This window comes from Mauremys mutica, chromosome 20, assembly GCF_020497125.1.
Source record: "Mauremys mutica isolate MM-2020 ecotype Southern chromosome 20, ASM2049712v1, whole genome shotgun sequence".
NCBI lineage: Eukaryota > Metazoa > Chordata > Testudines > Geoemydidae > Mauremys > Mauremys mutica.
The window spans coordinates 8,598,364-8,622,061 of NC_059091.1; the positions used below are offsets into that span (position 1 = coordinate 8,598,364).

The 23,698-nt window shown below is 66.1% G+C and overlaps 1 protein-coding gene across 3 annotated transcripts in view; it reads right to left on the reverse strand.

The window, feature by feature from the left end:
* ZNF385A (zinc finger protein 385A) overlaps window positions 1-23,698 on the reverse strand; it is a 78,934-nt gene that overhangs the window by 47,711 nt on the left and 7,525 nt on the right. The window contains exons 1-2 of one of the 3 annotated variants that reach the window (XM_044995680.1): window positions 7,390-7,442; window positions 1,500-1,684 (exon numbers count right to left, since the gene is read on the reverse strand). In XM_044995680.1, the coding sequence (XP_044851615.1) occupies window positions 1,500-1,652 (153 nt within the window). In that variant the 5' untranslated portion in view covers window positions 1,653-1,684; window positions 7,390-7,442. Of the gene's footprint in view, window positions 1-1,499; window positions 1,685-7,389; window positions 7,443-23,698 lie in introns of those variants that run through there. The other 2 variants (XM_044995679.1, XM_044995678.1) reach the window with 2 other exon arrangements.

The window sequence follows — 23,698 nt, forward strand, 5'->3', positions numbered from 1 at the left end:
TGCCGCCCTAGGCACCAGCTTGTTTTGCTGGTGCCTAGAGCCGCCCCTGCCGGGGACACATGGACACGCCCAGAGGGGGACCCACTGCCTGTCTGCCCGGTCCGGGGACACATGGACATGCCCAGAGGGGGACCCACTGCCATCAACACCTCCAGCTAAATCCCAACCACCACATGGGACACGAGACTTTGTGCCTGGCCCCCCGCGCCCCCTGCTGCCATGTGTCTCTTTCCCTTCCCCATCTTCCTGCTCCTCTTCCCTCGCCTCCCTGTTTCCCGTCTGGCTCGCCAGAGTCTGGCTTGGCTGCCAAGAGACTGTATTTTGCAACACGGCTGCAAGCCTGTGCCCAGGGGAAGAGAAGAGCAATGCCCCACGTTTGCCGGGGCTTGGCCTGGCTCATCAGCCCGTGGGCCAGGACGTAACACTGCAGAGGAGAGAGACGCTGCTGGTCTCCTTCCCTCTGTGGGCGTTTGTTTTGTTATGTTTTGTTTTGTCTGCAGGGAAACGGGATGGGACTTTGACAACAGCAGCGGCAGCTCCAGCCCAGCTCAGCCGGCGGCTCCGTCCCCCGGCCAAAGGCCGGTTACTCCCGTGGCTGGTCCGTTCAGGAGCTGAAGGGCTGGGGCCGGGCATCAAGGGGCGCTGGTCTGAGAAAAGCCTCTAATACCTTTACAGCTCAAAGGCTTTCCCTGGCTTTTCTTCTTCCCCTGGGCTTTCATACAGGCTTCCCGGGCTGCTCCCGGGGCGTTTGCTACGGCACTGCCCAGCGGAGAGCTCTGATAACCAAACCCCGAACCTTGTCGGATGCTGGACCCAGACTGGGGCATGCTCAAGCCCAGGGCTGCCCGCGGGGGGGCAAGTGGGGCAATTTGCCCCAGGCCCCGGGCCCTGCAGGGGCCCCGCGAGCCCTGGCCCTGCGGCGGTCCGGGTCTTCAGCAACATTTTGGCAGCGGGGGGCCCTTCAGTGCTGCCGAAGACGCGGAGCGACCGAAGGGCCCCCCACTGCTGCAATGCTGCCGAAGACCCGGACCGCCGCCGGCTGAGTACAAGCACCGCAGCTCCCCCGCTCTGCCCCAGGCCCCCTGAATCCTCTGGGCGGCCCTGCTCACCCCTTGCACTCACTGGACCCCTATATTCCATTTAAACTAATACAACAGCACCCCCTGGGGGGCAGGGGATGTACAAGGTATGGCACCCCTGGGGCAGGGGACGCGTGGGGCCTGGGCACTCTGATGGGGGGGGCAGGGGACCATGGGCATGCTGGAGGGGGAGGGGATGTGTGGGGTACGGGCACCTAAAGCCCTTGGTAAATCCACTTGGCGGGGCTCTGTGCTCTAACACCTCCCAGCTATATCTCTCAGAGCCCCCAGCCCTGCCACGGGCCAGGATCCCTGTCCCTCCCCGCTCCGCCCAGGTGCATCCCCGTCTCCCCTGCTTTCGGGGGTTCCCCAGCCCTGGACAGGGGGAGGGGAAAGCGGAGAAGTGAGGCAGAGTCCTACCCGAGCCTGCAGGGCAGGGCATGGTGGCAGCCAGGGCCTTACCGTGCTGAATCCCGGGAACAGGCCCACGGCTGGCTGCGCCTCCAGGGGGACGGGTAGGAAGTGTTTGATGTCCAGCGGCGGCTGGATCATGGCGGGGGGCGCGCGCAGCATGGCGGGGAGCGGGGCCGCCCGGCTCAGGCTCCCTAGACAAGAGACAAGGAGAGAGCGTTAGGAGCAGCATGGGGGGGGGGGCGCAGCGGGAGCCACGTCTGCAATGGGGAGGGGGAGTTTCCCCATCACCCGCAGGGATCCGACGTTCAGCTCCCAAACCACCGGCTCTGGGAGCAGCAGCTGCAACCTGCAGCTGGACACCAGGGGGCGCCAGGCTCCCACACACACTAAACCAGCCTGGGGGACGGCCTGGCCCATTAGGGTGACCAGATGTCCCGATTTTATAGGGACAGTCGCGATCTTTGGGGCTTTTTCTTATACAGGTGCCAATTCCCCCCCCCCCCCCCCCGATTTTTCACACTTGTTATCTGGTCACCCTATGGCCTATAGAGGCTGGAACTGGGGGGCGGTGGGGGCTCACCCCAGGCTCAAAGTGGTTTCCATCCTATACAGGGCTTACAGTTTGGTTCAGTGGCTCTCAGCCCCCACTATACAAATTGTTCCAGCCCCCCTGGCCTGACCCGCCTGCAGAGGGAGCCCCCAGGACAGGGCAAGGGGCTCTGGCCTGGTCAGAACAGGCAGGATCCAGGCCTGAGCCTCCTGGGCCGGTCTGTGCCAGGCCGGGACCGGCTCCCTGGTTGCAGCACCCAGGTGCATTGGCCACGGGGCCAGGGACAGAACAAGTCCCCTGGGTGCGGGCGTGTGCTGCTCACGGCCCCCACCAGCCGGCGGCGCCTGGCCCAGCCGGGAAGGGACTCAGAGACCAAGCGGGAGTTAACCCTGACCGTGCTGGGCCGTCACAGCAAGCCAAACGAATGCATGTTGGGGGCTGTGGGTCGGGACTGAGGGGCACCGGCAGAGCTGGGTGTGGGGGAGCCCAGGGATGGGATAGCAGGGGATTATGGGATGGGACTGCGCAGCACTCGGGGGACAGTGCACACATGTGTGTAAGCGTATTTTTGCCCTTGCATGTGAACATGAGTGGGGGTTGCATGTTAGCATGTGTGGCGGGGAACACGTGCCCGCCTGAGTGCAGCACAGGCTGGGAGGGCCGGGGCAAGTGGCACCCGTCTGGGTGTGGCTGGGTGAGAGGCGCCCGTCTGGGCAGGGCCGGGCGAGAGGCCTGTCTGGGTGTGTCCGGATCTCTTCGGCTCCAGAAAGGCCCCATGGAGCCGAGCTCTTTAATCCCCTCCCCTACTCTGCACAGACACGGGCTCCAGGCTGCGACCCCCTCTCCTGTCTTGGTGGCGGTGCAGCAGAAATTCCTGCCCAAAAGCTGCAAAGCCCTTTGCAACTCTCCCCCCACTCCCAACCTGGGGTCCCAGGCTCAGGGGGGTGTCTCTGCCTAGGGGGCATCCCCTCCCCTCCCGCAACCTAGCCCAGGGGTAGGCAACCTATGGCACGCATGCCAAAGGCGGCATGCGAGCTGATTTTCAGCGGCACTCATACTGCCCAGGTCCTGGCCACCGGCCCGGGGGGGGGCTCTGCATTTTAATTTAATTTTAAATGAAGCTTCTTAAACATTTTAAAAACCTTATTTACTTTACATACAACAATAGTTTAGTTAAATATTATAGACTTAGAGAAAGAGACCTTCTAAAAACGTTAAAATGTATGACTGGCACGTGAAACCTTAAACTAGAGTGAATAAATGAAGACTCAGCACCCCACTGCTGAAAGGCTGCCGACCCCTGCGCTAGCATCACCAGAGAGCCCCCCACCCGCTGGCGAGGCCTGGGATCTGCCAGCGAGAGCCAAACCATCACGGTCAGCCCCATGGGCCCAACAGCCCGGTATCCCTCCCTCCCCCCCCCCCATCAGCCCCAGGGACGCAATAGCCTGGTATCCCTCCTTCCCCCCCCCCCCCGATCAGCCCCATGGGCCCAACAGCCCGGTATCCCTCCCCCCTCCCCCCACCAGTCAGCCCCAGGGACCCAATAGCCCGGTATCCCTCCCGCCTCCCGCCCCCCCGCCGATCAGTCCCAGGGGTGCAATAGCCTGGTATCTCTCCCTCCCCGCCATCCCCAGGTCAGCCCCATGGGCCCAAGAGCCCGGTATCCCTCCCTCCCCCGCCCCGATCAGCCCCATGGGCCCAACAGCCTGGCCCTTCCACCACTAGTGCCCCAGATCAGATCTTGCATCTGAAGAAGTGGGTGTTCACCCACGAAAGCTCATGCTGCAAAACGTCTGTTAGTCTATAAGGTGCCACAGGATTCTTTGCTGCTTTTACAGATCCAGACTAACACGGCTACCCCTCTGATACCAGATCAGATCCTTCTCCCTGAGTACCCACTGCTCCCCTGCCTGCCATGCCCAGGCAGAGCAATGGGTCCATCTAACCCGGAGTCCTCCCCTCCTCCGCACCCTATCCCTCCCCACTAGAGCACCCCCTCATCGAGTCCATGCTGGCTCCTGACCCTGGCTCTGGTACAGGGCGCGACCCCTCCCCCCCCAGTTCAGTCACGGAGCCAGACAATGTCCTGGTTTCTGATCCCCCGTCTCGGGGGCGCCGGGGTCAGCAGAGACCCAAGGGGCTGTGCCCCGGAGGGCGCGGCTGCCAGGCCCCCGCACGGCTCTTGTGCCGCTAACCGGCACTTCCCCAGCGCAGCCAGGAGCAGCAGCCCGGTTCCAGCCCGGGTCGCGGTACTCGCGGTACGCAGGCCTGGGCTCTGAGCCCAGCTGGGGCAGCAAGACCCCCACTCTCTAGGGCCCTGCAGTGTTCGCCAAGGAACCCAGCCCCCCCGGGCTCTGAGCTGGGCCCACCGGGCTGGGGGTTGTCACAACTACAGCAATGGCGCCACCAGGCCAAGCGCCACGACCTCGGGCTGGAAAATAGGAAGGAGGGAGAGGGCCGGGTTTCTGCAAAGGAGCCAGCTGCGGGGGTCGGGAGAAGGGCCCCAAGGCCCGGGGGGGGAGGGAGGGGGAGTCGGGAGAAAGGCCCCAGGGCTGATCTGAATTCCCACCCCAGCACTTGCCCCTTGTTCCTGCAAACCCCGTCCCCGTCCCCCGGGGTTCGGCCGCCAGACTGCCGGGTTGTGAAACGTGATGGGGCTGGGAGGGACCTGCCCGGCCTGAACATGCTGCAGACCCAGGCACCGAGCTCCCTGCAGCAAACCCTGCTGGGGTCTGTGAGTGGGCGCCGGCGCCGGGCGCTGCACGTCCACACCACCGCTAGCCGGCCTGGGGAACGGACACTCCTGGCACCCTCTGCAGGTGAAGTGGAGGCGGCGTGCGCCACTGCACCTACCTGCTGCCCAGCTAATCTGCATCTGCTCTCTGGCTCCCCTGTGGGGAAATGGGGAAACCGAATGGCTCCCTCCCTAAATTTGCATCTAGGGCGTGGTGTCATAAAGCCACGCGGCTCCCTGCGTGCCACGCGGCTCCCTGCGTGCCACGCTGACCCTGTGCTGGGGGGTAGGAGAACATCCTGCAGGTTACCCCAAAGGGAAGTGGCCACCCTACGCTGGGAGGCCGCAGGGCAGGCAGAGTGCCAAGCCCAAGGCGGTTTCCTGATGTGGCGGGATGCTGCAGCGCCAGGGCTGCTGGGGCAGCTCCGAGCTCCCTCAGGGGAGCCGGGGGAGGCACAAAGCATCCTGCAGCCAGGTGCTAAGAGCAGCAGCCCCTCCAGTAACGGGAGCTCCAGCCCCCCGCCCCATGGTAGCGCCAGAGGCTGCGACGGGATGGCCAGGTCTGGGATCGGGCAGAAGCGGGTGTTCAGAGAGGAGGCCACGCAGCAGAGCTGGGTGATGACAGTTAATGACAAAGCCCTCGTAATCCCACACATTGCTGTGAAATCGGGGCTGGGAAGCAGCCGGCGTGGCAGTTGCTTTAGCTCCGAGCCGGCGTTACTTGCTGCTGCTTTAGCTCCGAGCCGGCGTGACTTGCTGCTGCTTTAGCGCCGAGCCGGCGTGGCTTGCTGCTGGCTTAGCTCCGAGCCGGCGTGGCTTGCTGCTTTAGCGCCGAGCCGGCGTGGCTTGCTGCTTTAGCGCCGAGCCGGCGTGGCTTGCTGCTGCTTTAGCTCCGAGCCGGCGTGACTTGCTGCTGCTTTAGCGCCGAGCCGGCGTGGCTTGCTGCTTTAGCACCGAGCCGGCGTGGCTTGCTGCTGCTTTAGCGCCGAGCCGGCGTGACTTGCTGCTGCTTTAGCGCCGAGCCGGCGTGACTTGCTGCTGCTTTAGCGCCGAGCCGGCGTGGCTTGCTGCTGCTTTAGCGCCGAGCCGGCGTGGCTTGCTGCTGCTTTAGCGCCGAGCCGGCGTGGCTTGCTGCTTTAGCACTGAGCCGGCGTGGCTTGCTGCTGCTTTAGTGCCGAGCCGGTGTGGCTTGCTGCTGGCTTAGCACCGAGCCGGCGTGACTTGCTGCTGCTTTAGCACCGAGCCAGCGTGGTTTGCTGCTGCTTTAGCGCCGAGCCGGCGTGACTTGCTGCTGCTTTAGCGCCGAGCCGGCGTGACTTGCTGCTGCTTTAGCGCCGAGCCGGCGTGGCTTGCTGCTGCTTTAGCGCCGAGCCGGCGTGGCTTGCTGCTTTAGCACTGAGCCGGCGTGGCTTGCTGCTGCTTTAGTGCCGAGCCGGCGTGGCTTGCTGCTGGCTTAGCACCGAGCCGGCGTGACTTGCTGCTGCTTTAGCACCGAGCCAGCGTGGTTTGCTGCTGCTTTAGCGCCGAGCCGGCATGGCTTGCTGCTGCTTTAGCTCCGTGCCGGCGTGGCTCGCTGCTGCTATAGCGCCGAGCCGGCGTGGCTCGCTGCTGCTTTAGCGCCGAGCCGGCGTGGCTTGCTGCTGCTTTAGCACCGAGCCGGCGTGGCTTGCTGCTGGCTTAGCTCCAAGCCGGCGTGGTTTGCTGCTGCTTTAGCTCCAAGCCACCGTGGCTTGCTGCTGCTTTAGCTCTGTGCCACTGTGGCTTGCTGTTGGCTTAGCTCCGAGCCGGCGTGGCTTGCTGCAGCTTTAGGGCTGAGCCGGCATGGCTTGCTGCTGGCTTAGCTCCGAGCCGGCGTGGCTTGCTGTTGGCTTAGCTCCGAGCCGGCGTGGCTTGCTGCTGGCTTAGCTCCGTGCCAGCGTGGCTTGCTGCTGCTTTAGAGCCGAGCCGGCATGGCTTGGTGCTGGCTGAGCCCGACCAGGGACCTAAGTATTAAGTTTTGAGAACCTCGGATCTGAAAATTGGGGGCGTGGGGGGGGGTTGAGCCACCTGTTATTGGAGGGGCTGCTGCTGCTATTAGCACCTGGCTGCTGTGTTCCCCCTTCCCCCCAACAGCCCCACCCCACAGAGCTCAGGGTCTGGATAGACAAGATGAAGGAAGGAACATCATTCTCCCCAATTCCCCCCGATGCAGCCGGGGGGCTCTGCGCCCCCCTCCCCATGCGGCTCTTCGGCTGCGTCTCCAGTGACGGGAGGTCGGCCAAGCCCCACGGGCCAGGGGTGAGTTTTCACTGGGGGCTTGGCCACGGTAACCTTTCAGTGCAGACCAAGAGATTCAGTGACCTCTTGGGCCCAGTCCCCCAAGCCCCCCAGCCCAGGGCAGCACAAGCCCAGCCTGCCTCTCTCATCGGCTGTTTTCAGCCTGTGAAATCTCATTAGCTGGTTCCCCCACAACATGCTTGGAAAATCTCCTCCTCCAATGGCTGGGCCAAGTGAAGATAACAACCTATTGCCACTGCTGCCAGCTAACAGAGCTACTCCCGCAGCGCCAACAGCAGAGCCCTTGCTTCTAGCCCAGCGCCCCAGGTTCAAGCCCAGCCGGTTACACTCACCCTGATCATCACAGCCGTCCCAACGGCCAGCCGCACGCCTCCCCTGAGCACTCGCTTCTCGGCCCCAGCAGCATGGAACCTCCCAGCCCCTGGGCCGGGCACAGCAGGGTTGGATCCGCTTTCGCAGGCCAGAGAGATGCTGCTTCCCTCCAGCTCCTATTCACAGCTCAGCTCCTGCTGCCCACAAAGGGGAACTGACTCCCCCGCCTCTGCACAGCAGCTCCCAATGAGCACAGCCGGCCCCCTCCATGTACAGCCAGGGCATACACAGCACAAGGGACTCCCTCCCTTCCTCAGTGACAAGCAGGGCCGGTGCAAGGATGTTTCACGCCCTAGGCGAAACTTCCACCTTGCGCCCCACCCCCGCGCCCCCACCCTGAGGCCCCCCCCACATCAGCTCTCCGCCCTAAGGCACCCACCCTGCTCCATGCACGAGCACGAGCACCCCGAGCACGCTGTCGCTGCTTCACTTCTCCCGCCTCCCAGGCTTGCGGCGCCAATCAGCTTAGGCGCCGCAAGCCTGGGAGTTGGGAGAAGTGATACAGCCACGGTGTGCTCAGGGAGGAGGCGGGGCAGGGGTGAGCTGGGGCAAGGAATTCCCCTGCATGCTGCCTCCCCCCCCTTACTTGCTGCAGGCAGCCCTCCCCGCGCTCCCCTGCCCCAGTTCCCTCCACCTAAATGCTGGCGGCGACAGGGGTGGCCGAAGATCCGGCCGCCCCGGTCGCTGCTGAAGAAAATGGCGCCCCCCCAAATCCCAGTGCTCTAGGCGACCGCCTAGGTCGCCTAAATGGTTGCACCGGGCCTGGTGACAAGCGCTAATTAGTCCCTGTCCTTAAGGTAACGACTTTTCTCCACCCCAAAGCACGTTCCACGGAGGGATCTGCACTGCCCTGCAGCCTGCTCTGGGGTGGAGCACGACAGCCACTGATCCATCCGCAGCAACGCCCTGCAGGAACAGAGCCGGGGAGCAATGGCCAGAGATGGAATCTGCACCACCTGCTTCCCCTTGAAGGCACCTCATGAGAGCGGGCGGGGACCAGGACTCGGAGCCCCCAGCCTGAGGGGGTTACCCATCGCCCATAGATGCACGGGGCAGACACAACGCAAAAGGCGCAGGTGACATTCGGAGCTTCATTTGCTGGGGGCGGGGGGAGCAGCTCCCACCCCACACAGGGCCACCCCACCCTGTGCTGTCGGGATCCACGCAAGTCACCCCTGGCCTCAACGGCTGAGCACTGGGAAGCAGAGACATGGGGGACGCGCTGCCCCTTCTGCCCTGAACCAGGGGCCCTCCCCGGCGGGGCACTTCGAATGTGGCTGGGCACAGGAACAGCTGCTCTCGGGAGGAGCCCGGTTCTGTGGCAACACCACAACTGGGGATCACGGCCCTTGGGTATCTCTCAGGAGCATTGATCCCTGCAATGGCCCACCCCAGTCTGTGCAGCAAAGCACCCCCTGCTCACCCCCGCCCTGCTCCCTGCAGCACAGCGCCCCCTGCTGACTCCCCCCCGATCCCTGCAGCACAGCGCCCCCTGCTGACTCCCCCTGCTCCCTGCAGCACAGCGCCCCCTGCTGATCCCCCCCATTCCCTGCAGCACAGCGCCCCCTGCTGATCCCCCCCATTCCCTGCAGCACAGTGCCCCCTGCTGAGCCCCCACCCTGCTCTCTGCAGCACAGCGCCCCCTGCTAATCCCCCCCCACTCCCTGCAGCACAGCGCCCCCTGCTGACCCTCCACACTGCTCCCTGCAGCACAGCGCCCCCTACAGAGCCCCCTACTGGCTGGGCCCCTTACAGTCTGCTGGGTCAATCCAGTGTGTTGGGCTCTAGCCAGGGGGAGCTGCTAAAGGATCAGGTTGGGTACCAGTGCTGCTGCCATGGCTCAGCGCAGCTCTGCGGCTGCTGGGGGCGGCACATTGGTGAGATGCCTGGGTGGGGGCCAGGGGACACCTGGGGGTGATGCTGGGGGGCTGAGGGCCTGGGATGTAGCAGGGGAGGGGAGCAGCTTTCAGCCCCACCAGCCCCCTGAGTGTCCCCCGCCCAGCTCAGAGCCCTGCAGTAGCACAGGACCCAAAGGCAGCTGTGGTGCTACCCGGGAAGGCAGGAGGGGGCTGGCATAGCCGGAGTCATGAGCCCTGCCCAGACCCCCAGGCAAAGACCCCTGCACCAAGGGTCCCCCTCTGGGGGTGGGGCAGCTAATGAGACCGGCTCCCCTAACGAGGCTGCTCGATGCATTAATAAAAAACGACACCACAATTCCCATGGGGGGGGGGGTGGCTGCTCTGACAGGGTCTCGGGGGTGAGGGCGCAAGGCTGGGGCTTGGGACGGGTCTCTAGGCTGTTAGCTCCCCAGAGGCTGCGTGTGGGCGCGGGTGTGATGGGCAGGGCTGTCCCCAAGTCCCAAGGATGGGCAGAGAGTGAAGTGGTGGGTGGGACTCCTGGGTTCTATCCCCGGCTCTGGGAGGGGAGTGAGGTCTAGTGGCTAGAGCAGGGGGGCTGAGAGTCAGGACTCCTGGGTTCCGTCCCCAGCTGTACAATGTGCTAGGCACATCCCTGCCTCTGTTTCCCCTCTGTTGCAATGGCCCAATTGGAAGATGCTGAGAAGGACCCCACTGTTGCTGCTCACTGCCTCTTCTCCCACCACTGGCACCCAGTGCCCCTTGCAAAAGGGGCTGAAACCATCTCCCGCCTCCCTGGGGCACAGACCGCGCCACGCTGAGACATGCACCCGCTGTGCCAGCACCACACACCGGGCACCAGTTAAGCCTATGAACCTGACAGCGCCAGATACCTGAGTGCAGGGGCGGCAATCTGTGCCCCCCAGTCTGCATCAGAGATGAGCCTGCAGAACCCGACCCGCAGCCCCCTGCCATCCCAGCCCTGCCCCCAGCTCTGCTGGTGCCCCTCAATCCCGACCTGCAGCCCCCTGCCATCCCAGCCCTGCCCCACACAAGCTCTGCCAGTGCCCCTCAATCCCGACCTGCAGCCCCCTGCCATCCCAGCCCTGCCCCACACAAGCTCTGCCAGTGCCCCTCAATCCCAACCTGCAGCCTCCTGCCATCCCAGCCCTGGCCCCAGCTCTGCCGATGCCCCTCAATCCCGACCTGCAGCCCCCTGCTATCCCAGCCCTGCCCCCAGCTCTGCTGGTGCCCCTCAATCCCGACCTGTAGCCCCCTGCCATCCCAGCCCTGCCCCCAGCTCTGCCGGTGCCCCTCAATCCCGACCTGCAGCCTCCTGCCATCCCAGCCCTGCCCCCAGCTCTGCTGGTGCCCCTCAATCCCGACCTGCAGCCCCCTGCCATCCCAGCCCTGCCCCACACAAGCTCTGCCGGTGCCCCTCAATCCCGACCTGCAGCCCCCTGCTATCCCAGCCCTGCCCCCAGCTCGGCTGGTGCCCCTCAATCCTGACCCACAGCCCCCTGCCATCCCAGCCCTGCCCCTCCCCCAGCTCTGCTAATGCCCCTCAGACTAAGCCACACAGCCTCTCCAGGCCCGTCCCCACCCCCGGGGGTCACTCCCCTTGGATCAGTGACGAGGCTCCAGGCTGGCGCTGCCCCCGCTCTGGGCATCGAGAAGGAGCCATTCATCAGTTCTCCTAGCGAGACTCACCCGCCGGGACTCGGCCCTCCCCGGATGCCGGGGTCCCTGGCACTGGTCACCAGGGAGCTGTCACTGAGGCACGTCTAGGCCTCAATGCACTGTAACCCCTGCGACCAGGTGACCCCCCAGCTGGGGCGAGACACTGAGACTGGCTGCCCCACACCCCCCGGCCGGGAGACACGCTCCCCCAGGGCCCTGGCCCCCTGCACGGGCCCTGCCACCAGAGGGCGACAGGGCTCCCTTCGCCCACGCTCAGTGCCAGCATGTTACCCTAGGGGGCGCTGTGGAGACCAGGCTCCCCTCCCTCCACCGCCCAGACACAGTAAACAGCCCCCCAGCCACCAGGGAGGGGTCACACAGCAGCCTGGCAGTGGGAGGGGCCTGATCACCCCTCTCCCACAGCACCTCCCCTGCCTCCTGCCCGGAGCTCCGACTGCTCAAGCTAGAGCCCTGCCCCCGGCCAGCACCCTGGGGTGACCTCTGCCCCCCGCAGCCCCCGCCCTGCCTGCCCCTCTCCCGGTCATCGCCGCAGCAGCGCCGAGCAAAGCGGTGCTGGGGGGGGGGAGGCCAGGGGGGGCCAGCCTGGGTCCAGCTACCAAGCGTGGCTGGTGCTGAGCTGAGCAACCCTGACAGGCATGACAGGAGCCTCCAGCCGCCCATTGTCCCGTTAATCTGCCTGCTCCCGGGCCAGGCACCGAGCGCTCACCTGCGCAGGCCGGGTCCCTGCTGCTGCCCCCGGCGCCGGGTCCGGACAGGGCTCGGCTGGGAACAGAACCCGGGGTCCCTTCTCCCCCCGCCCGCTCGGAGCCGCCCCTCCTCCCCGGGCGCTAACGGGCTCTGGGAACAGCAGCCAATTAAAGGCGCTCAAAAGTGGGGCAGGCGCGCGGCGGGGGGACGGGGGGGGTGGGCGGGGAGCCCGGCTTAGGGGAGGCGTGACGGGAGATGACAGCTCGGCTCCCTGGCCCCACAGCTGTCGGCACGCCGGCTCCCACGGCCCAGCGGGCAGCCTGGCATGGACACGCGGGGGTGGGGGGCACTGACTCCATCGCTGCCCAAGCCCCGTACAGCACATAGATCGAGGGGATCAACCGCAGAGCCAGGGGCAGAGCTGGGGGGCTGGGAGCCAGGACTCCTGGGTTCTCTCCCTGGCTCTGAGAGGGAGCAGGGTCTAGTGGTTAGAGCGGGGGGGGGGACGGGAGCCAGGACTCCTGGGTTCTCTCCACAGCTCCTGCTCTACATCTCCATGCCTGATAGTCCAGAGAAGCCTCGCCAATGTGTCGGAAGCAAGTTCAGTTCATGACCTTTTGCAGAGCCTGCCCCTCCCCTGCCCCAGAGGCCTCCCTGGTCCTGCTCCACTCAGGCTGGGGGGGGGGGGATGGGGGGTTCCGGTTGCTCAGGGCAGACGGAGCTTGCAGGGGCAAGGGATGGGAGCGATCCCCATCCAGCCAGATGGTGGAACCTCCCCCATCTGGCAATAGTGCCCTGTCCTGTCCCCCAGATGGCCGCTGCGTGGCGCTGCCCCTGGGACCAGACTTCCCAGAGTGGAGGGAGGGGAGGGGAAATGTGGGGTCAGGCCAGAGCATGGGGGTCCCAGCTCCTCCCGGGAATGACCATGGATCCTGTGGGGCTGAACCAGGCCCCAGTCGTGCAGTACGGCCCCCTTGCCAGAGTCCTAGTGCCAGGGAAGAGCACCAGAGGAGAGCGCCCCCTGCTGAGCCCCCACCCCGCGCCCTGCAGCACAGCGCCCCCCGTGCCCCACTGACTGCCAGGGGAGAGCGCCCCCTGCTGAGCCCCCACCCTGCGCCCTGCAGCACAGCGCCCCCCGTGTCCCACTGACTGCCAGGGGAGAGCGCCCCCTGCTGAGCCCCCACCCCGCGCCCTGCAGCACAGCGCCCCCCGTGCCCCACTGACTGCCAGGGGAGAGCGCCCCCTGCTGAGCCCCCACCCTGCTCCCTGCAGCACAGCGCCCCCCGTGTCCCACTGACTGCCAGGGGAGAGTGCCCCCTGCTGAGCCCCCCCCCTGCGCCCGGCAGCACAGTGCCCCCCGTGTCCCACTGACTGCCAGGGGAGAGCGCCCCCTGCTGAGCCCCCACCCCGCGCCCTGCAGCACAGCGCCCCCCGTGCCCCACTGACTGCCAGGAGAGAGCGCCCCCTGCTGAGCCCCCACCCCGCGCCCTGCAGCACAGCGCCCCCGTGCCCCACTGACTGCCAGGTGAGAGCGCCCCCTGCTGAGCCCCCACCCTGCTCCCTGCAGCACAGCGCCCCCCGTGTCCCACTGACTGCCAGGGGAGAGCGCCCCCTGCTGAGCCCCCACCCCGCGCCCTGCAGCACAGCGCCCCCCGTGCCCCACTGACTGCCAGGGGAGAGCGCCCCCTGCTGAGCCCCCACCCTGCTCCCTGCAGCACAGCGCCCCCCGTGTCCCACTGACTGCCAGGGGAGAGTGCCCCCTGCTGAGCCCCCACCCTGCGCCCTGCAGCACAGTGCCCCCCGTGTCCCACTGACTGCCAGGGGAGAGCGCCCCCTGCTGAGCCCCCACCCCGCGCCCTGCAGCACAGCGCCCCCCGTGCCCCACTGACTGCCAGGAGAGAGCGCCCCCTGCTGAGCCCCCACCCTGCTCCCTGCAGCACAGCGCCCCCCGTGCCCCACTGACTGCCAGGAGAGAGCGCCCCCTGCTGAGCCCCCACCCTGCTCCCTGCAGCACAGCGCCCCCCGTGCCCCACTGACTGCCAGGGGAGAGCGCCCCCTGCTGAGCCCCCACCCTGCTCCCTGCAGCACAGCGCCCCCCGTGCCCCACTGACTGCCAGGGGAGAGCGCCCCCTGCTGAGCCCCCACCCTGCTCCCTGCAGCACAGCGCCCCCCGTGCCCCACTGACTGCCAGGGGAGAGTGCCCCCTGCTGAGCCCCCACCCTGCGCCCTGCAGCACAGTGCCCCCCGTGCCCCACTGACTGCCAGGGGAGAGCGCCCCCTGCTGAGCCCCCACCCTGCTCCCTGCAGTGGCCAGCTTTGCCCTGGGGGTCTCTATTCCAAGCTCTGTGGCCCGCTTGGGCTCGCACCCAGCTCCTATCTGCCCCTCCCCCCGTGGGCTCCCTGCAGTTCGCGGGCCCAAAGGACTCTGGTTTTGGGGTTTCTCTAACTATCTGTTTTGTGGGAATCTGTGCCCCCCACCCCCACCCCATCCCCAGCACCCTGCCCAGGTCCCGGACGGAAAGGCTGCAGCTGCAGGGAGATCCCAGCACCACTGAATTTCTGCCCTGGCCAAGCAGCAGGTGAGCGATGGGCTCCACCCTCTCTGGCTCCCTGCGGCCTGGGACACAGGACAGGGGTGAAACCCGAGAGTCTCCCTCCCCGCTTTCCCCATGGCCCCTCACAACCTTCCCCCCACGGCGGGGCTGTGCCCTTGCTACATTCTTCAATTGCATTTTGTGGCCACAGATGGTGTATTCAAATCCCTGGCTACAGCACACAGCTCTGCTGGTGCTCCTCAATCCCGACCGCGGCCCCCCATTATCCCAGCCCTGGGCTCCCCCCGAGCTCTGCCAGTGCTCCTCAATCCCAACCTGCAGCCTCCTGTTACCCCAGCCCTGGGCTCTCCCCCCCCCCCAGCTCTGCCGGCGCTCCTCAATCCCAACCCACAGCCCCCCATTACCCAAGCTGTGAGCTTCCCCCCCCGAGCTCTGCCAGTGCTCCTCAATCCCAACCTGCAGACCCTCCTTACCCCAAGCCTGGGCTTCTCCCCCAGCTCTGCCGATACTTCTCAGTCCTGACCCACAGCCTCCTGTTACCCCAGCCCTGGGCTCCCCGCCCCCCAGCTCTGCCAGCGCTCCTCAATCCCAACCTGCAGCCTCCCATTACCCAAGCTGTGAGCTCCCCCCCGCCCCCAGCTCTGCCGGCGCTCCTCAATCCCGACCCACAGCCCCCCTTAGTTTGCTGCATTCTCTCAAGAGGCGAAGGGCTCCGCCCTGTCCTGTCCTAAGCAGCTGTTCAGAGATGTTGTGAGCTGCTCTACATCACCCCAGAGGTGGCTGCAGTTTGCCAGCATGTTTGTGCCTTATCCAGTAACTGCTTCGGGATCCTTTGGGGGCAAGGAAATGGGACTGTCTGTAACACATGTGGGCTCATTCGGGCCCTCACGTTTGTATCTTATGCCCCTCACCGCACCTTGGAGCTTCCCGGTGACAGGCAGGTCGGAGCCAGGATTCTCCTGCTCCCACAAACCAGGCGACTGATGAATCACAATTGCTACTGAGTGTACAGGGCCTATGACACGTGGCAGGTGTGAATCCTGCCAGCAGGGGGCAGTGGAGCTCCTGGACACACCCTGGTTGTAATTTTACTTCCAAGGGTAGGGGACATCCTAGGGAATAGTCACCATGGCGACCTGCGTGGCCTTGCGCAGAGGAGCCTGTGAAGCTGGCCCCAGCTCACCTCAGTCCTGCCCCCCCCCCAGCTCACCCATGACCTGCGTGTCTCTGGGTGGGGCGGCTGGTGGGGGAACGCAGGGTGCGCCCAGGGTGGGGTGAGGAGGACGCGGGCACCAGGCCAGGCTGCTGGGTGTGACGCCTGCTGGGACGCGGGGCCTGGGGGGAGGATGGATGAGGTGCTGGAGCGGCAAACAGCTCCGGAACTGCTCAGCTCCGCTCCTCAATCCCGACCCGCAGCCCCCAGGGCTCCCAACAGCTCTGCCAACGCTCCTCAATCCCGACCCGCAGCCCCCAGGGCTCCCCCCAAGCTCTGCCAATGCTCCTCAATCCTGACCCGCAGCCCCCAGGGCTCCCCTCCAGCTCTGCCAATGCTCCTCAATCCCGACCCGCAGCCCCCAGGGCTCCCCTCCAGCTCTGCCAATGCTCCTCAATCCCGACCCGCAGCCCCCAGGGCTCCCCCCAGCTCTGCCAATGCTCCTCAATCCCAACCCGCAGCCCCCAGGGCTCCCCCCAGCTCTGCCAATGCTCCTCAATCCCGACCCGCAGCCCCCAGGGCTCCCCCCAGCTCTGCCAATGCTCCTCAATCCCAACCCGCAGCCCCCAGGGCTCCCCCCAAGCTCTGCCAATGCTCCACAATCCCGACCCGCAGCCCCCAGGGCTCCCCCCAAGCTCTGCCAATGCTCCTCAATCCCGACCCGCAGCCCCCAGGGCTCCCCCCCAGCTCTGCCAACGCTCCTCAATCCCGACCCGCAGCCCCCAGGGCTCCCCCCAGCTCTGCCAATGCTCCTCAATCCCGACCCGCAGCCCCCAGGGCTCCCCCCAAGCTCTGCCAATGCTCCTCAATCCCGACCCGCAGCCCCCAGGGCTCCCCCCAGCTCTGCCAATGCTCCTCAATCCCGACCCGCAGCCCCCTGAGCTCCCCACCACACCTCTGCCAGGGCTCCTCAATCCCGATCCGCAGCCCCCAGGGCTCCCCCCCAGCTCTGCCAATGCTCCTCAATCCCGACCCGCAGCCCCCAGGGCTCCCCCCAGCTCTGCCAATGCTCCTCAATCCTGACCCGCAGCCCCCAGGGCTCCCCCCAGCTCTGCCAATGCTCCTCAATCCCGACCCGCAGCCCCCAGGGCTCCCCCCCAGCTCTGCCAACGCTCCTCAATCCCGACCCGCAGCCCCCTGAGCTCCCCACCACACCTCTGCCAGGGCTCCTCAATCCCGCCCCGCAGGCCCTGCTGTCCCAGCTCTTTTGGTCCAAGCAACAGGGGTTTAGGGTGGAGTCACCCCTGACCCTACCCCTGGGAGAGTCTCTGGGGTGGGCATTTGGGGCCCTGCCCGCACAGACTGCTCCAGCAAAGAGGAGACCCATTCAGGGCCAGGTCTGGGGGCAGGGACAGAGCCCACCAGGGGCACCCACGCACCCTCCAGGGCACAGCCGGCAGGGGGCAGGCGGAGCGATATGAGTCTGGGGACTCTGCACAGCACCGGCGGCTGCCCACCACAGGAGCTCTCCAGACACCCCTCCCCAGGAGGCAGGTCCATCACATGGCTGGGGATACTGAGGCATGGAGGGGATGTGAGTTTATCCACGATAATAGCGAGTCAGGAACAGAACCCAGGAGTCCTGGCCCCCAGCCCCCCACCTCCCATTCTAACCCACCAGATCCCACTCCTCTCCCAGAGCTGGGCATGGAACCCAGACGTCCTGGCCCCCAGCCCAGTGCTCGCAGCACGCTGTCTCTGGGACACTTGCCAGCAGGGTCACACTCTGGTCCCTGATCTCATGGAACTTAAAGGCCAGATTCCCACGGGCTCCAGGGGGACTGGCCCCTCCCCAACTGAGCCCCCCACGTTCCCCTCCCCAAATACAGAGGGGGGCTTGAAACTCATCTCCCAGCCCGGCTAGAGCAGAACCTGCTTTCGGGGCAGCCTCTCTGAGCAGCCGAGGCGCCAGGTCTCCTATGCTTCACGCACCCTGGAGCGGATGGAGGGGGTCGGCGCAGACCCTGCTATGGGGGCAGCGAGGTGGAGATGAAAGGCTCCGCAGCAGGGAGAAAGGCCCGTTCACCCCCCAGACCCACCCAGAGTCAGGGTCCTGCGTTCAGCCTGTCCTTGTGCCCTGGGGGGCTGCGTACAGCTCCTGTGTCCCCAACTTCTCCCGCCCCTGCTCCAGAGCTGGCAGGACCCCCCAACCTGAGTGATGCTGCCCTGACTATGGGAGAACCCCCTACCCTGCCTTTGCCAGGCCCCCACCCACCAACCAGGCCAGTGCAGCCCAGGCCCAGCGCCCTCTCGGCTCCCTGAGGTGCTGCGACCCAGCGTAGGGCCCAGCCCGGGGTGTGCACCTGGAACAGCTCCGGCCAGAGAGGTGCCAGGGACACGGGGAGTGGGACCCGACGCCCAGGGGCAGAGCACGACAGCCTGGGGCAACAGCTGGAGCCTCCCTCAGCCGGGACCCAAGGGGCAGGGCCACACCGGTCACCGGGTGGGGGAGCCTGAGGCTCCTAGCCCAAGGGCCCTGCTGGCAAAGGCCCCAGGGCTGCCTCCAGGGGATTCCTGCTGCACCCACAGCAGATCTTAGAAAAAAACATCCCGGCTGCATGGGAGCATTGCCAGCACCAGCAACTCCTTCACAGCCCAGGGGAAACTGCCCTCCCTGGGGGAAACTTGCACCTCACTTCCTGTCTGATAAACTTCCTGCCATTGGAGCTTAGAAAGAACCCAGGCGTCCTGGCTCCCAGGCCCCTGCTCTAACCACTAGACCCTGCTCCCCGCCCAGGGCCAGAACCCAGGTGTCCTGCTCTAACCACTAGACTCTGCTCTGCTCCCTCCCAAGGGCAGAACCCAGGCATCCTGACTCCCAGCCCCCTGGTCTAACCCCGGACTATCACATTCCCCTTTTTGCCACTCTCCTCCAAGACCCTCCACATGGCAGTGCAGCCGTGTGCACCGGTCACACGCCAAGGCTGGCAGTGCCACTTCACTCCCCTGCCACCCGGTCTCTCCCGGGCTGGCAAAAGGTGCTGAGTGAGGGGCCAGTGCCTGTGGCTCTCCCCCACACCCCAACCAGAACTCCCATGACAGGGGGAGGGGCTGTCAGGGCCCCACTGCCAGTCAGAAACTGAAGTCCCAGGATGCAACACGGCACCATGCAAATTAAGAGCCAGGGGAGGGGGGCTGCGGAGTCACTGGAGAGGCCCAGAAGAAATCCCTGGGTCCAGCCCCCTCCCGCATTGGTTCCGATCCAATCTCTGGGCCTGACCCACTGCACCCCTAGGAGCCAGGCAGGTGGAGGGGGGGGGGTCTCAGCACCCACCCAGCACATGCCCTGGCCTTGGGCACATCACTGCATTTAGGGCTGGGAGAACAGCCCTGTGGCTGGCTGACGGGCACAAGGGGCGTGTGGGGAAGGACCAGGCACCCCCCCCCCCGAGCCAGCCCAGGCACTCGGTGGCACACAGTGCAGGGTGGGAACTAGTGCCCAGTGGGGTGGGGTGGAGTGAGGACCGGCCTGGCCCTGCCGTCCCTTATGTGCCAGCCCGAGGCCAGCCCTGCTGCCTGCCCAGATGCCAAGGGGAGGCGGGGAGCACGGGGGGACGCGGGAGCGGTGCCCCGCCTGCCGACTGGCATCTCCGCAGCTATTTTTAGTGAGGGAAACGTTCACACCAAGTGGGCCCAAGCCCAGCCTGGATTCAGGTTAATTACGCGCCCGCTGGCTGCCCACACGCGACGCCCCCTCCCCTAACCCGCAGCCTCTGGGGGCTGGGAGTGGGGCTCCTACCCCTGCGGTCTGAGGGCGCCCAGTCTGGATTGACTGACGTGTGGCAGGGCCCAGGGCTGCCTGGCGGGGCATGATGCCCCAGCTCGCTCACGCTCCCCCCCCCCCCCCAGCATGCCAGCAGGTTTGGCCCTGGCTCCGTGAACCCCCGGCCCTTCCACATAGCAGGGTGGGCGGTGGTGCAACCCTCCCCCAACCCCCCGGCCCTTGTGCGCTGGCTGCGGAGAGCCCGGGGGGCCCCTCGCCCATCCAGCTAGGCCCGTCTCTGCGCAGCCTGGGAGCAGCCGGGCGGAAAAGACCCTGATTGTTCCTGACAAACTGGCCCCATTTCTCCGCTGCCAGCGCGGCAGCTGGCGGGGGCTGGGAGCGTGGCTGAGAGGAGCAGGAGCGGCTCCGTCACCGTGAGGGGCTGAGTGGGCACCGAGCGGGCAGCGGGATGGGCTGGGGGAGCTGCTAGAATCGGAGACTCCCCCAGAGAAGCCTGCTGCCCAGCCCCCCATGTGAGCCCCCCCACCTTCCCCCTGACAAGCCCTCTCCTTGGCACCTCCCCCCTGCCCCACCTGAGTGTCAGCATTGGGGCAACCCCCCAGCCAGGCTCCGTGGGGTCTCGTAGGCCCTGGGTGAGGGGGCGTGTGCCACGGTGGGATCGCAGGCCCCAGGCTGGTTCCGGTGCTGGGCCCAGAGCGAATGCCTTCCCCAGGCCGGTGCTGACGGCTCCCCCTCCCCAGGCCGAGCCCCGGCGATACCCTGGGAACACAATGCTCGCCCCTCCCTCGCCTGCTCTGCCCAGGGCAGGGCTCGCTGGCACGGCAAGGCCTCGTTACCCACCCACGCCACCACTCGGGCGCCACCGCCCCCCAGCCCCACACAGCCAGAGAGACCTGCGATCTGCCAGGGCACGTGGAGCCCAGGCAAGGCCCAGGGGATACTGAACCCAGGAGTCCTGACTACTGCTCCTCTCCCCAAGCCAGCAAGGGGACCCGGGAATCCTGCTCCCAGTGCAAATCCCCATCAGGGCTAGTCCCAGGAGTGGCAGCCTCAGCTCTGTCCCTGCTTGGAGCAGGAGGGAGAATCCCCCCCACCCCCCCACCCGCAGCCAGGGCTCTGCTTGGTGCCCAGACACCAGGGAGGGGGCAGTGGAGGCCAGTGGGGGAGCAGGCCCCTGGCTATCCATCCTGGGGGGCTCAGTATCATCCCCCCTCGCTCACAACGGACAGGCCTGAGAACCGGCAAACTCATCTCACAGTCGCCTGCTGGAGTCTGACCACCCCTCTGCCCGAGGAGCTGCGGGGCTACCCCAGGGAGCAGCCCTTGGACCCCTGGGTTCTGTCCCCACTTGGGGAGGGGAGTGGGGTCTAGTGGTCAGAGCATGGGGGCTGGGTGTCAGGACTCCTGGGTTCTATTCATGGCTCTGTGAACTTGGGTGCATTCTTCCCCACTCTGCGCCTCAGTTTCTCCTCTCGACTGTGGGGTGATATCCAGCTGCCCCTTGGTGGCTATTGATATCCCTGCCTGTGAATTCAGGGGAAGGTGCCAGGGGACTCCCACGTTTTGAATCGCCCCTGGCCAGTGCCCAGGACAATGAGGCCCTGGCGGATGGGTGTCCGACCCTGCAGCAGTGCGGCTCGGAGCAGTCGCTGCAGCAGAGCCATGACAGGGACTGCCCTGCCCTGCCCTTCCCCAGCAAGCCCTCACCCTGCGTCTCTGCCACAGGGCCACGGGTCTCCCCCACCCCGACAGTCAGGCCCAGCCACTGGCAGCTGGGCAACTTCCTAGATCAGACACCTGCCCGGCCAGGGCCGGAGCCCCCAGGGCCCGGTGAGAGACTCACCCACTGGGGCATCTGGCACTGCCCGCTGGGGGGAGGGGGAAGCAACACGGTGCAGAAGATCCCGCAAAAGAGAAAGTTCCCAGCTAAGCTCCTGCAACTCCCTCAGGCCCTGAGCCAGGCTGGGGGTGGAGGGCAGGGGCTGGGGCTCTTGGGGGGCTGGAGTCCTTGGGGGGCCTGGGCTCTTGAGGGCTGTGGGGGGCGGGGTCCGGTCTGATTTCCTCAGGATCCCAGCAGGGCCACAATCCCAGAGCAGGGGTTTGACCGGTGCTCGAGTCCCTAATCCCCTCCTGGATCCGCCACACCGCGAGGCCCAGAGGGACCAAACCCATCTGAGCCAGGCGCTAATTGGGAAGGTCTCAGAAGGGTGGCCAAGGCAGCAGATAATGCCAAGCGCCTGGAGGGAAGGTGACCCTCGCCCAGCTGGGCCTGCTCCGTACCCCCAGGCTGGCACTGATACTGGCTATGCCATCAGCCTGCCTGGAACTGTGTCCTGCAGCGCCAGCACAGGGTGAGCACTGGGCACCCCATCCTGTGGGGATGGAAAAGGGATTCTGCTCTGGGACAATGCAAATCACGCCCCTCCAGAACCCAGCCTCCTCCTACACCCCGCTTTCCCCCACCAGCTCCAGTACAGCCATGTCCCTTCCCACCCTGTGCCCCCCAAATTCCCAGCACCCCTGCCGATGCCACAATATCTCCAGTGCCCCCTGGAGCCCCTGCAGATACTAGCGTAACTTTCTAGCAAACCACATGCCACCTCCCTTCTGACCCACTAGAAGATAACTGCCCACTACTGCTGCCAGCCAGTGGAGTCGCTCCTGTAGCCTGAGGGGTGGCACAGGAAGCCGGGGGGTGGCAGGTTCATGTTCCCCGTGGTGCGGGTGCCAGGCAGCAGCTCGGGGACACACATGAGCTTGGCCTCTGTCTAGCCAGGATCCCCGGAATGGTGCCAATGGCCCAGGCAGTGGCACCATAAGGAATCAGCAGGACCCGTCAGGCAGAGCTGCCCTGGGGCAGGGCCTAGTGCCCAATACAGTCCTGGCATTGCTGGAGGCAGAGCCACTTCCCTGCCCCACGGCCAGGCTCCCCCCAGAACAAGCAGGATTAACACACACACCCCGGAAGACCCCAATGACTCCCACCCCCCCAGCCACTCTCGAGCCCCCTCTGCAGATCTCAGCACCTCCCTCCCCCAACAATTCCCCCACTGCCCGCACAACCCCCATCCCCAGCCATCCCACCCCCTCCAGGTCACCGCATAGCCATGTGGCCCCCAAGGCACACAGTCCCCCAGTAGTTCCACTCCCCAGATCAGCCCCTCCAGCTGCCCTCAGGTCCTGTCCTGTCCCCCCCGCCCTTTCCACACACACACAAACATACCTGGCCCAGGGAGGGCCCTGCCTCACCTGCCACCCAAACCAGCCCCTCACCACAAAGGCCCCACTCTGGGGTGGGGAGTCAGCATCCACCAGATGGCAGCACTACGCCCAGGGGGCGGAGGGAGCAAGAACGGGGGTGGGGTGAGAGGCAGCAACAACTGGGGTTGGGAGCCAGGACTCCTGGGTTCTATCCCAAGCCCTGCTCACTGCGTGCCCTGGGAAGACTCCTACCACCGTGTGACTCAGTTTCTCTCTTTCTGCCATGGGCATTAGTGATGCTGAGATGCTTGGGAACCCCAGGTGGGTAACAAGCAGCACCACGCATCCCCTGCAGGGGGCACTCTGCTGCCCAGATCACAAGCAGCCTTCCCAGGTGGCCTGGCATGGAGCTGTGCTGACCACCTTGTGATGGGGCCTGGTGCCCTGACCCATCCAGTCCCCAGCCCTCCTGGGCCCCAATGCCAGGACCCCTGCGCCGGAGAGACGTGCTCCCAGCTCGTCCCATGGGAGAGGGGCTGGCCGCACGCAGTACGGGGTCACCTGGCTAAGGAGCGTGGTGCCCCCCGATGGGCCGTGGCTGAGCTGCTGCCCACAAAGCCGGGGCAGAGCTGAGCCAGGCACCCCCTTGCCGGGTGGGGCGTGTCTCACTGGTGGCCCCTGGCGAGCGGCTCTGCTGCGGGGGCAGCTGGTGGCTCCTGGCCCTCCTGCCTCAGGCCCCACAGACACCAGCCGGGGCCATTCATTCAGATTCACCCCCTCCCTGGGCAGGCAAGGCCGAATGGCCCAGTCCAGCCTAGACCCTGGGGCGCAGGCCCTGAGCTGCTGCCTGCAGGGACGTGACGCTCCCTTCTCCTCTGTCAGGTCCTCCTTGCCAGCGCTTTCGCTGGCATTGTTTGTGGTGAGATGGGGGTGCCCCGAGAGAGAGGCTGGGTCACCCTCGCGGTGAGGGATTCGGGGGCATCAAGCCATTGAGGGCACTAACAGAAGCTAGGGATCTGCAGTGCAGGGCGGGTCCTGAGCGCAGGGGGCTGGCACCCGGGGACGGGAGCCTCCATGCTGACTGCTCCCCAGGCCCAGCCACACGGGGAGGAGGGATCTGGGGTTCGGTGCCATCTCTGCTGGAAGTGGCAGGACTGGCCTGGCCCCGGGCCGCAGGCATTGTGGCAAAGGGACAGCCGTGCTGCAGGGCGAACTGCCAGGCTCCAGGTCGTGGCCCTGGCACGGCCCGGGTGATTCAGTGCAAGTGAGGACGGGAGGGCACCGCAGTCAGCCAGCGGGAACCGAGCTCTCCCGAAGGACCAAGGTGTGCTC